Source organism: Nerophis lumbriciformis, linkage group LG27 (assembly GCF_033978685.3).
Source record: "Nerophis lumbriciformis linkage group LG27, RoL_Nlum_v2.1, whole genome shotgun sequence".
Classification (NCBI taxonomy): domain Eukaryota; kingdom Metazoa; phylum Chordata; class Actinopteri; order Syngnathiformes; family Syngnathidae; genus Nerophis; species Nerophis lumbriciformis.
Window position 1 is genome coordinate 1,491,547 of NC_084574.2, and position 13,880 is coordinate 1,505,426.

General features: G+C 31.3%; 1 protein-coding gene across 3 annotated transcripts in view; it reads left to right on the top strand.

Annotated features, from left to right (window-relative positions):
* The window catches only part of LOC133570247 (caskin-1), a 141,775-nt gene that overhangs the window by 95,002 nt on the left and 32,893 nt on the right, over positions 1 to 13,880 (top strand). For 2 of the 3 annotated variants that reach the window (XM_072916339.1, XM_072916341.1), the window contains 2 exons: positions 1,822 to 1,889; positions 6,414 to 6,521. In XM_072916339.1, coding sequence (XP_072772440.1) covers positions 1,822 to 1,889; positions 6,414 to 6,521 — 176 coding nt within the window. The remainder of the gene's footprint in view (positions 1 to 1,821; positions 1,890 to 6,413; positions 6,522 to 13,880) is intronic. The other variant, XM_072916340.1, reaches the window with a different exon arrangement.

Consider the following 13,880-nt stretch of genomic DNA (forward strand, 5'->3'; position numbering starts at 1 on the left):
GATTCACTGGTCAAAATGTTTTGACTTGGTTTTTTTTTTTGCACAAATATGAGACATTCTCAAATAGTTTCACATTGATTTGTTGTTATTTGGCTCTTTAATGACTGTCTATTGGGATTTATTTATTTCTTTCTTCAGTTTATTTGGAACATGAACACTTACAAGCATAATACATCACACAATTTCACATCATTTCACTTTACATCACGTCCGAAAAGGAGTAGGAAGAAGCAAAGCTTATTTAATCCTACCCCTTTCCCACTTCAGAGCGTTTACAAATATATACATTCATTTACTGACTTTTTCTTATAGTAAAATGACATCCGTGAATGAGTAATACAACAGTTTTGTAATATATAATTAAGTCAGTCATTATTAACATACTGAGATGAAGAATATCTTATTTTCAATAAGGTTGGAAGATGTCAGGTTCAAACACTGATGACATCTATTAAACAAGACAAGAAGCAAGGAATTACATTTGGCTCAATTGAGGAGAGACGTGGATCCATCAGTGATGGCACCCCAAACCATCACTGATGGTGGAAACTTTACACTAGACTTCAGGCAACGTGGATCCTGTGCCTCTCCTGTCTTCCTCCAGACTCTGGGACCTCGATTTCCAAAGGAAATGCAAAATTTGCATGGTTGGGTGATGGTTTGGGGTGCCATGTCATCTGCTGGTGTCGGTCCACTCTGTTTCCTGAGATCCAGGGTCAACGCAGCCGTCTACCAGCAAGTTTTAGAGCACTTCATGCTTCCTGCTGCTGACCTGCTCTATGGAGATGGAGATTTCAAGTTCCAACAGGACTTGGCGCCTGCACACAGCGCAAAATCTACCCGTGCCTGGTTTACGGACCATGGTATTTCTGTTCTAAATTGGCCCGCCAACTCCCCTGACCTTAGCCCCATAGAAAATCTGTGGGGTATTGTGAAAAGGAAGATGCAGAATGCCAGACCCAAAAACGCAGAAGAGTTGAAGGCCACTATCAGAGCAACCTGGGCTCTCATAACACCTGAGCAGTGCCAGAAACTCATCGACTCCATGCCACGCCGCATTAACGCAGTAATTGAGGCAAAAGGAGCTCCAACCAAGTATTGAGTATTGTACATGCTCATATTTTTCATTTTCATACTTTTCAGTTGGCCAACATTTCTAAAAATCCCTTTTTTGTATTAGCCTTAAGTAATATTCTAATTTTGTGACACACGGAATTTTGGATTTTCATTTGTTGCCACTTCAAATCATCAAAATTAAATGAAATAAACATTTGAATGCATCAGTCTGTGTGCAATGAATAAATATAATGTACAAGTTACACCTTTTGAATGCAATTACTGAAATAAATCAAGTTTTTCAAAATATTCTAATTTACTGGCTTTTACCTGTATAACAACGGGCGGGTGCGGGCGGGTGCGGTTCTGATCAAATGTTACATCGGGTGGATGACGGATGGTTGATGACTTTCTGATGCGGTTGCGGATGAAATAATTGCCTATCCGCGCATCTCTAACATATATATATACATACATACAAAAAAAAAAAATATATATATATATACAGTATATATATATATGTATTTATATGTATATATGTATATATATATATATATATATATATATATATATATATATATATATATATATATATATATATATATATATGTGTATATGTGTATATATAGTTGACGCTTGCTTAGGTATTTGTCTGAGAGCAGGGGTCTAGGGCTAAAGGTTGGTGACCACTGTCCTAAAGTATGCCCTCAACTTATATTTTGTCATTTGTCTTGTTCATTTCCCTCCTCACCTGGACACTTCCAGGCCATTCCACCTGCAGTGTTCCTGAGCAGCGGCCCTTTGAGCGGAAGGCAGAAGAGGACGATGTGAAAGTGAGTTTTTTGGATGTCATTTTGTCTAAAGTCTTAAGTAATGGTCATCTAGCTACGCTCCAGTCCAGGGGTGTCCAAACTTTTTCCACCGAGGGCCGCACACTGAAAAATCAAACCATGCGGCGGCCATTTTCATATTTTTTTTTTTAACCTTTCGGGTTCTCCTTAAGTTTTGTACTGGGGCCCCAGAAGGGCGTCATCAAAATAAAAAATAAAAAATTATTTTTACAGAATTTATTTTTTTTATTCAACGCTCACATCTCTAGCACAACTTCAGGTCTACCTGTCGATATATTTTGATGTTTTATGCCCCTTTTGTCAAAACCCTGACAACACAATACAAAGAGATGTGTTGTGTTGACAAGGGTGTTAGTCATGGAAATAGTCTTGTCGATGAGAAGAAACAGTGCACAGAAAATAAAAGGGAATTTGCTCATTTACGTCCAACTCCCGATATATGGAGCAGGGAGCGGTAAATGATGGAACTATCTCAGACGGCCGTGGACCTCATTCACCATGTGTGCCCAAAGCTATTTAAAGGTTCCCCCTAATTGCAAATGCAATGAGAGCAAATCATGCAGACTCTTTTGGGAGCCTTTTTTTTTTTTTTTTTTGCTCTCTGAAACATACAAAAATCTAAAAGCAGTAAAGTTATCACTGTCAGGACTTGATCTTGGGTGTTTGCTTTTCCGGGATGCAACGGAAAGTTGGCACGGGCGAGACGGGAATGAAGGTACATGATTTATTTATTAACTATAAATACAAAAAAAAGGATCAAACAAAAAGCGCGCACAGTGGCGGAGAATAAACTATGAACAATTAAACAAAACTTGCAAACTATTAGTGATGGGTCCGGCAACACCGATGCATCGGCGCATGCGTCGAGCTCATAGAGCAAAACCCTGTGTCGGTGCGCGTACCGCTTTTAGAAAGTCACGTGACCGATCATGAGCTGTTTTGGTCACGTGACCGATATGCCAACTGTGTCGCCTCCTCTGTGCCCTGTGAGCGGCTCTTTTCTACAGCCGGAGAAATAATAACTAAGAGAAATCGTCTAAAATGTAATACGTCGGAAAAACTTTTTTTTTTTTTTTTTTTAATAATAATGTGTAAAAAAATAAAATTAAAAAAATTCCCAGTCCACAATCATCCACAACACGTTCTCTTAGATTTCCATGTTATGATACATGTTCACATTATTTATTGACTGTATCTAAAAAAGATAAAAATATATTTTTATTTAAATGAAGATATGAAATAATCCTAAATGAAATACAATGACTTGGTTTATATTATTGTATATACTAGGGCAGGGGTCACCAACGCGGTGCCCGCGGTCACCAGGTAGCCCGTAAGGACCAGATCAGTCGCCCGCTGGCCTGTTCTAAAAATAGCTCAAAGAGCAGCACTTACCAGTGAGCTGCCTCTATTTTTTAAATTGTATTTATTTACTAGCAAGCTGGTCTCGCTTTGCTCGACATTTTTAATTCTAAAAGAGACAAAACTCAAATAGAATTTGAAAATCCAAGAAAATATTTTAAAGACTTGGTCTTCACTTGGAATAAGTGGTAGAAAATGGATGGATGGATGGGTCTTCACTTGTTTAAATAAATTCATTTATTTTCTACTTTGCTTCTTATTACTTTTAGAAATACAATTTTAGAGAAAAAATACAACCTTAAAAATTATTTTAGGATTTTTAAACAAATATTTTTTTTTACCTTTTAAATTTCTTCCTCTTCTTTCCTGACAATTTAAATCAATGTTCAAGTAATTATTTTTTTTATTATTGTAAATAATAATAAATATTTTAGCTTCTGTTTTTTTGACAAAGAATATTTGTGAAATATTTCTTCAAACTTACTATGATTAAAATTAAAAAAAAATATTCTGGCAAATCTAGAAAATCTGTAGAATCAAATTTAAATCTTATTTCAAAGTATTTTGAATTTCTTTTAAAATTTTTGTTCTGGAAAATCTAGAAGAAATACTGATTTGTCTTTGTTAGAAATATAGCTTGGTCCAATTTGTTAAATATTCTAACAAAGTGCAGATTGGATTTTAACCAATTTAAAACATGTCATCAAAATTCTAAAATGTATCTTAATCAGGAAAAATTACTAATGATGTTCCATAAATTCTTTTTTTAATTTTTTCAAAAAGATTCAAATTAGCTAGTTTTTCTCTTCTCTTGTTGGTTGAATTTTGAATTTTAAAGAGTCGAAATTGAAGATAAACTATGTTTCAAAATTTTATTTTAATTTTTTTCGTGTTTTCTCCTCTTTTAAACCGTTCAATTAAGTGTTTTTTTTCATCATTTATTCTCTACAAAAAACCTTCCGTAAAAGGAAAAAAAAAATGTATGACGGAATGACAGACAGAAATACCCATTTTTTTATATATATAAATGTATTTATTTAGCTATTCTTGTTTAAATCACACTTACGTGTAACTTACAAATGACAATATATTTATTTATTTAAGTGTGTATCAAACTGGTAGCCCTTCGCATTAATCAGTACCCAAGAAGTAGTTTTTGGTTTCAAAAAGGTTGTTGACCCCTGTACTAGGGCATCAAATCAGTGTCAGTTGAGTCGGTCCATAGGTTGCCTGTAGGGATTTTTAATGTCCAGCAGATGTCAGTATTTAATGACACAGTATCGGCACAGTATCAATACAGTTTTGCAATGTGTCGAAACGCTTCATGACGCCTCATCAACCCATCACTACAAACTATGGCTTGAATAAAGAAAACTTACTTGGCATGGACAAAAAAGGAGCAGCGTGAACATGGACATGAAAAAATGGACAGAGCATAAATGTGGTGTGAGGTCGTCAGGACGAACAACAGAAAATGAATGAACTTAAATACTTATGGACACGATTAACAACAGGTGCGTGACTCAAAACAGGTGCGTGACATGACAGGTGAAACTAATGGGTAACTATGGTGACAAAACAAAACAAAAGTGCACAAAAAGTCCAAAAATAAAACCTGATCACACAGACATGACAATCACGTTGTGTAAATGGTAAATAAAAAGAGAATACAACAAATCCTTTTCAACTTATATTCAATTGAATAGACTGCAAAGACAAGATATTTCATGTTCACACTGAAAAACTTTCTTCTTTTTTTGCAAATATTAGCTCATTTGGAATTTGATGCCTGCGACATGTTTCAAAAAAGCTGGCACAAGTGGCAAAAAAGAGTGAGAAAGTTGAGGAATGCTCTTATTTGGAACATCCCACAGGTGAACGGGCTAATCGGGAACAGGTGGGTGCCATGATTGGGTATAAAAGCGGCTTCCATGAAATGCTCAGTCGTTCACAAACAAGGACGGGGGCGAGGGTCACCACTTTGTCAACAAATGCCTGAGCAAATTGTTTAAGAACAACATTTCTCAACAAGGAATTTAGGGATTTCACCATCTACGCTCCGTAATATCATCAAAAGGTTCAGAGAATCTGGAGAAATCACTGCACGTAAGCCACGATATTACGCACCTTGGATCCCTCAGGCGCTACTGCATCAAAAAGCCACATCAGTGTGTAAAGGATATCACCACATGGGCTCAGGAACACTTCAGAAAACCACTGTCAGTAACTACACTTGGTCGCTACATCTGTAAGTGCAAGTTAAAACTCTACTATGCAAAGCCAAAGCCATTTATCAACAACACCCAGAAACGCTTCGCTGGGCCCGAGCTCATCTAAGATGGACTGATGCGAAGTGGAAAAGTGTTCTGTGGTCTGACGAGTCCACATTTCATGTTTTTGGAAACTGTGGACGTCGTGTCCTCAAAGAGGAAAAGAACCATCCGGACTGTTCTAGGGTGAAAGTGTAAAAGGCAGCATGTGTGATGGTATGGGGGTGTATTAGTGGCCAAGACATGGGTAACTCACACATCTGTGAAGGCACCATTAATGCTGAAAGGTACATACAGCTTTTGGAGCAACATATGTTGCCATCCAAGCAACGTTATCATGGACGCCCCTGCTTATTTCAGCAAGACAATGCCAATCCACGTGTTACAACAGCATAGTAAAAGAGTGTGGGTACTAGACTGGCCTGCCTGTAATCCAGACATTGAAAATGTGTGAAGGCTAAAATATGAGAAGGGAGACTGTTGAACAACTTAAGCTGTACATCAAGCAAGAATGGGAAGGAATTCCACTTCAAAAATGTGTCTCCTCAGTTCCCAAACCTTTACTGAGTGTTGTTAAAAGGAAAGGCCATGTAACACACTGGTAAAAATGCCTTTTTATGCCATGTGTTGCTGCCATTCAATTCTAAGTTCATGATTATTTGCAAAAAAGAAGAAAGTTTCTCAGTGTGAACATGAAATATCTTGTCTTTGCAGTCTATTCAATTGAATATAAGTTGAAAAGGATTTGTTGTATTCTCTTTTTATTTACCTTTTACACAAGGTGACTGGTTTTGGGGTTTGTAGAAGCAGGCAGTAGCATGGTGTGTTCTATGTTCTAGAAGCAGGCAGTAGCATGTTGTGTTCTATGTTCTAGAAGCAGGCAGTCGTGGCGTGGCTGCTTGAGTTCCAGCTGCAGTTCTACACCACTCACTTCCTCACCGCCGGATACGACCTAGAGGCCGTTAGCTGCATGACGCCTGAGGTAAAGCCGCCACTTTGGTTTGTCAAGGTTCCACCCAGCAAAGCAGACTAATGGGCTCCCTGTTCACCTGGAGGATGTTGGTTGTGTGTGTGTGTGTGTGTGTGTGTGTGTGTGTGTGTGTGTGTGTGTGTGTGTGTGTGTGTGTGTGTGTGTGTGTGTGTGTGTGTGTGTATTTGTGTGTATTTGTGTGCGTGTGTTCTTGTATTTCTACCCTTCTTGAGACATGAAGAAGGAAAAGTATCTTCCATATGAGGAGGTGTGAACAAGTGATGACATAAATCATGGTCCCAATAACATTGCATCTAATAGACATTTGCACCCCTGCTGGTCAAAATCATTTTTTACCTTGAAAATCATTTTTTACCTTGAAAAAAAAATGTTACCTTGAAAATTTTTCTTTACCTTGAAAATCATTTTTTACCTTGAAAAAAAAATGTTACCTTGAAAAAAATTTTTTACTTTGAAAATCATTTTTTACCTTGAAAATCATTTTTAACCTTGAAAAAAAAAATTTACTTTGAAATTTTTTTTTAAACTTGAAAATCATTTTTTACCTTGAAAAAAAAATTTTACTTTGAAATTTTTTTTTACCTTGAAAATAATTTTTACCTTGAAAATAATTTTTTACCTTGAAAAAAAAATTTTACCTTGAAAAAAAATTTTTAACTTGAAAATTTTTTTTACCTTGAAAAGAATTTTTTACCTTGAAAAAAAAATGTTACCTTGAAAAAATATTTTTTTACCTTGAAAATCATTTTTTACCTTGAAAAAAAAAATTTACCTTGAAAAAAATTTTTTAACTTGAATTTTTTACCTTGAAAAAAAAATGTTACCTTGAAAAAAAATGTTTACCTTGAAAATCCTTTTTTACCTTGAAAATCATTTTTAACCTTGAAAAAAAAATGTTACCTTGAAATTTTTTTTTTACCTTAAAAATAATTTTTTACTTTGAAAATCATTTTTACCTTGAAAAAAATTTTACCTTGAAAAATTTTTTTTACCTTGAAAATTTTTTTTACCTTGAAAATCATTTTTTACCTTGAAAATCATTTTTAACCTTGAAAAAAAAATTTTACTTTGAAATTTTTTTTTTACCTTGAAAACCATTTTTTACCTTGAAAAAAATTTTTACTTTTTAATTTTTTTTTACCTTGAAAATCATTTTTTACCTTGAAAATCATTTTTTACCTTGAAAAAAAAATTTTACCTTGAAAAAAAATTTTTAACTTGAAAATTTTTTTTACCTTGAAAATCATTTTTTACCTTGAAAAAAAAGTTACCTTGAAAAAAAATTTTTACCTTGAAAATCATTTTTTACCTTGAAAATCATTTTTAACCTTGAAAAAAAAATGTTACCTTGAAATTTTTTTTTCACCTTAAAAATCATTTTTTACTTTGAAAATCATTTTTACCTTAAAAATAATTTTTTACTTTGAAAATCATTTTTACCTTGAAAAAAAAATTTTACCTTGAAAAATTTTTTTTACCTTGAAAATTTTTTTTACCTTGAAAATCATTTTTTACCTTGAAAATCATTTTTAACCTTGAAAAAAAATTTTTACATTGAAAATTTTTTTTTACCTTGAAGGTGGTCCCAAAAAGGAGGGATTTTTCACATTGACTGTGTGTTGCTTTTAAAAGTGCTCCCCTCTGGTCAACATATGAAATAACAAGTGTGTGTAAAGATTTGAAGTGCTCCCCTTTGGCCAACATATGTAATAAGTGTGTGTAAGAAATTGAAATGCGCCCCCTTTGGCCAAAATTAATACAATAAATAAATAAGTATGTATATAGCGACAGACTGTAATAACTTGAAGTAAATAATGAAGATTAAAAACCAATTACAAACAAAAAAAAAAAACTAAAAGCAGTTTTTTTCTCACAATGTGTTGACTTTTTTTCCTTATAAAATTGGGAGCGATTTCTCATATTCTTTCTGTTTCTGTAATATTGCAATATTTTCTCGTAAAATTATGACTTTTTCATGTAAAATTACTACTCTTCAGTGACATTTGTCATATAAATATCTGACTTTTATCACAATATTGCCAATTTGTTTTATTGTCCTTGTAAAATAGTGACTTTTTTGGAGTAAAATGATGACGATAGTCATCATTTTGCCGAGTGAAATTCCGATTACTATTATAATATTGCCAAAATTTTAAAGTTTTCTTATAAAATTGTGACTTTTGTCGAGTAAAATGACGACTCTTTTCATAAAATTGCCAAAATGTTAAGCTTTTCTTGTAAAATTGCGACTTATTGAGTAAAATTCCAACTTTTATCATAACATTGCACAAATGTTCAGTTTTTCTTGTAACATTTTGACTTGCGTTGAGTAAAATGATGACTTTTATTATAATACTGCCAACATTATAAGTTTTTCTTGTGAAATTGTGACCTTTTTCTTGTGAAATTCCAACTCATTTTTCACAACAAGCTTATTTATATTTGCATAGTATGTATATATTATTAATGTTGTAAATACACTTCTTTATATATCTAGAAAGGGTGGGCCTAATAACTAATAACTAATAACTTGAAGTAAATAATGAAGATTAAAAACCAATTACAAACAAAAAAAAGAACTAAAAGCAGTCTTTTTCTCACAATGTGTTGACTTTTTTTCCTTATAAAATTGGGAGCGATTTCTCATATTCTTTCTGTTTCTGTAATATTGCAATATTTTCTCGTAAAATTATGATTTTTTCATGTAAAATTACTACTCTTCAGTGACATTTGTCATATAAATATCTGACTTTTATCACAATATTGCCAATTTGTTTTATTGTCCTTGTAAAATAGTGACTTTTTTGGAGTAAAATGATGACTATCGTCATCATTTTGCCGAGTGAAATTCCGATTACTATTATAATATTGCCAAAATTTTAAAGTTTTCTTATAAAATTGTGACTTTTGTCGAGTAAAATGACGACTCTTTTCATAAAATTGCCAAAATGTTAAGCTTTTCTTGTAAAATTGCGACTTATTGAGTAAAATTCCAACTTTTATCATAACATTGCACAAATGTTCAGTTTTTCTTGTAACATTTTGACTTGCGTTGAGTAAAATGATGACTTTTATTATAATACTGCCAACATTATAAGTTTTTCTTGTGAAATTGTGACCTTTTTCTTGTGAAATTCCAACTCATTTTTCACAACAAGCTTATTTATATTTGCATAGTATGTATATATTATTAATGTTGTAAATACACTTCTTTATATATCTAGAAAGGGTGGGCCTAAGAACTAATAACTTGAAGTAAATAATGAAGATTAAAAACCAATTACAAACAAAAAAAAGAACTAAAAGCAGTCTTTTTCTCACAATGTGTTGACTTTTTTTCCTTATAAAATTGGGAGCGATTTCTCATATTCTTTCTGTTTCTGTAATATTGCAATATTTTCTCGTAAAATTATGACTTTTTCATGTAAAATTACTACTCTTCAGTGACATTTGTCATATAAATATCTGACTTTTATCACAATATTGCCAATTTGTTTTATTGTCCTTGTAAAATAGTGACTTTTTTGGAGTAAAATGATGACTATCGTCATCATTTTGCCGAGTGAAATTCCGATTACTATTATAATATTGCCAAAATTTTAAAGTTTTCTTATAAAATTGTGACTTTTGTCGAGTAAAATGACGACTCTTTTCATAAAATTGCCAAAATGTTAAGCTTTTCTTGTAAAATTGCGACTTATTGAGTAAAATTCCAACTTTTATCATAACATTGCACAAATGTTCAGTTTTTCTTGTAACATTTTGACTTGCGTTGAGTAAAATGATGACTTTTATTATAATACTGCCAACATTATAAGTTTTTCTTGTGAAATTGTGACCTTTTTCTTGTGAAATTCCAACTCATTTTTCACAACAAGCTTATTTATATTTGCATAGTATGTATATATTATTAATGTTGTAAATACACTTCTTTATATATCTAGAAAGGGTGGGCCTAAGAACTAATAACTTGAAGTAAATAATGAAGATTAAAAACCAATTACAAACAAAAAAAAAGAACTAAAAGCAGTCTTTTTCTCACAATGTGTTGACTTTTTTCCTTATAAAATTGGGAACGATTTCTCATGTTCTTTCTGTTTCTGTAATATTGCAATATTGTCTCGTAAAATTATGACTTTTTCATGTAAAATTACTACTCTTCAGTGCAAAATGGTGACATTTGTCATATAAATATCTGACTTTTATCACAATATTGCCAATTTTTTTTGTCCTTGTAAAATAGTGACTTTTTTGGAGTAAAATGATGACTATTGTCATCATTTTGTCGAGTGATATTCCGATTACTATTATAATATTGCCAAAATTTTAAAGTTTTCTTATAAAATTGTGACTTTTGTCGAGTAAAATGACGACTCTTTTCATAAAATTGCCAAAATGTTAAGCTTTTCTTGTAAAATTGCGACTTATTGAGTAAAATTCCAACTTTTATCATAACATTGCACAAATGTTCAGTTTTTCTTGTAACATTTTGACTTGCGTTGAGTAAAATGACGACTTTTATTATAATACTGCCAACATTATAAGTTTTTCTTGTGAAATTGTGACCTTTTTCTTGTGAAATTCCAACTCATTTTTCACAACAAGCTTATTTATATTTGCATAGTATGTATATATTATTAATGTTGTAAATACACTTCTTTATATATCTAGAAAGGGTGGGCCTAATAACTAATAACTAATAACTTGAAGTAAATAATGAAAATTAAAAACCAATAACAAACAAAAAAAATAACTAAAAGCAGTCTTTTTCTCACAATGTGTTGACTTTTTTCCTTATAAAATTGGGAACAATTTCTCGTATTCTTTCTGTTTCTGTAATATTGCAATATTTTCTCGTAAAATTATGACTTTTTCATGTAAAATTACTACTCTTCAGTGACATTTGTCATATAAATATCTGACTTTTATCACAATATTGCCAATTTTTTTATTGTCCTTGTAAAATAGTGACTTTTTTGGAGTAAAATGATGACTATTGTCATCATTTTGCCGAGTGATATTCCGATTACTATTATAATATTGCCAAAATTTTAAAGTTTTCTTATAAAATTGTGACTTTTGTCGAGTAAAATTACGACTCTTTTCATAAAATTGCCAAAATGTTAAGCTTTTCTTGTAAAATTGCGACTTATTGAGTAAAATTCCAACTTTTATCATAACATTGCACAAATGTTCAGTTTTTCTTGTAAAATTTTGACTTGCGTTCAGTAAAATGACGACTTTTATTATAATACTGCCAACATTATAAGTTTTTCTTGTGAAATTGTGACCTTTTTCTTGTGAAATTCCAACTCATTTTTCACAACAAACTTATTTATATTTGCATAGTATGTATATATTATTAATGTTGTAAATACACTTCTTTATATATCTAGAAAGGGTGGGCCTAATAACTAATAACTAATAACTTGAAGTAAATAATGAAGATTAAAAACCAATTACAAACAAAAAAAAAGAACTAAAAGCAGTCTTTTTCTCACAATGTGTTGACTTTTTTCCTTATAAAATTGGGAACGATTTCTCGTGTTCTTTCTGTTTCTGTAATATTGCAATATTTTCTCGTAAAATGATGACTTTTTCATGTAAAATTACTACTCTTCAGTGACATTTGTCATATAAATATCTGACTTTTATCACAATATTGCCAATTTTTTTATTGTCCTTGTAAAATAGTGACTTTTTTGGAGTAAAATGATGACTATTGTCATCATTTTGCCGAGTGAAATTCAGATTACTATTATAATATTGCCAAAATTTTAAAGTTTTCTTATAAAATTGTGACTTTTGTCGAGTAAAATGACGACTCTTTTCATAAAATTGCCAAAATGTTGAGCTTTTCTTGTAAAATTGCGACTTATTGAGTAAAATTCCAACTTTTATCATAACATTGCACAAATGTTCAGTTTTTCTTGTAACATTTTGACTTGCGTTGAGTAAAATGATAACTTTTATTATAATACTGCCAACATTATAAGTTTTTCTTGTGAAATTGTGACCTTTTTCTTGTGAAATTCCAACTCATTTTTCACAACAAGCTTATTTATATTTGCCTAGTATGTATATATTATTAATGTTGTAAATACACTTCTTTATATATCTAGAAAGGGTGGGCCTAATAACTAATAACTAATAACTTGAAGTAAATAATGAAGATTAAAAACCAATTACAAACAAAAAAAAAAGAACTAAAAGCAGTCTTTTTCTCACAATGTGTTGACTTTTTTCCTTATAAAATTGGGAACGATTTCTCATATTCTTTCTGTTTCTGTAATATTGCAATATTTTCTCGTAAAATTATGACTTTTTCGTGTAAAATTACTACTCTTCAGTGACATTTGTCATATAAATATCTGACTTTTATCACAATATTGCCAATTTTTTTATTGTTCTTGTAAAATAGTGACTTTTTTGGAGTAAAATGATGACTATTGTCATCATTTTGCCGAGTGAAATTCAGATTACTATTATAATATTGCCAAAATTTTAAAGTTTTCTTATAAAATTGTGACTTTTGTCGAGTAAAATTACGACTCTTTTCATAAAATTGCCAAAATGTTGAGCTTTTCTTGTAAAATTGCGACTTATTGAGTAAAATTCCAACTTTTATCATAACATTGCACAAATGTTCAGTTTTTCTTGTAACATTTTGACTTGCGTTGAGTAAAATGACGACTTTTATTATAATACTGCCAACATTATAAGTTTTTCTTGTGAAATTGTGACCTTTTTCTTGTGAAATTCCAACTCATTTTTCACAACAAGCTTATTTATATTTGCATAGTATGTATGTATTATTAATGTTGTAAATACACTTCTTTATATATCTAGAAAGGGTGGGCCTAATAACTAATAACTTGAAGTAAATAATGAAGATTAAAAACCAATTACAAACAAAAAAAAAGAACTAAAAGCAGTCTTTTTCTCACAATGTGTTGACTTTTTTTCCTTATAAAATTGGGAACGATTTCTCGTGTTCTTTCTGTTTCTGTAATATTGCAATATTTTCTCGTAAAATTATGACTTTTTCATGTAAAATTACTACTCTTCAGTGACATTTGTCATATAAATATCTGACTTTTATCACAATATTGCCAATTTTTTTCATTGTCCTTGTAAAATAGTGACTTTTTTGGAGTAAAATGATGACTATTGTCATCATTTTGCCGAGTGATATTCCGATTACTATTATAATATTGCCAAAATTTTAAAGTTTTCTTATAAAATTGTGACTTTTGTCGAGTAAAATTACGACTCTTTTCATTAAATTGCCAAAATGTTAAGCTTTTCTTGTAAAATTGCGACTTATTGAGTCAAATTCCAACTTTTATC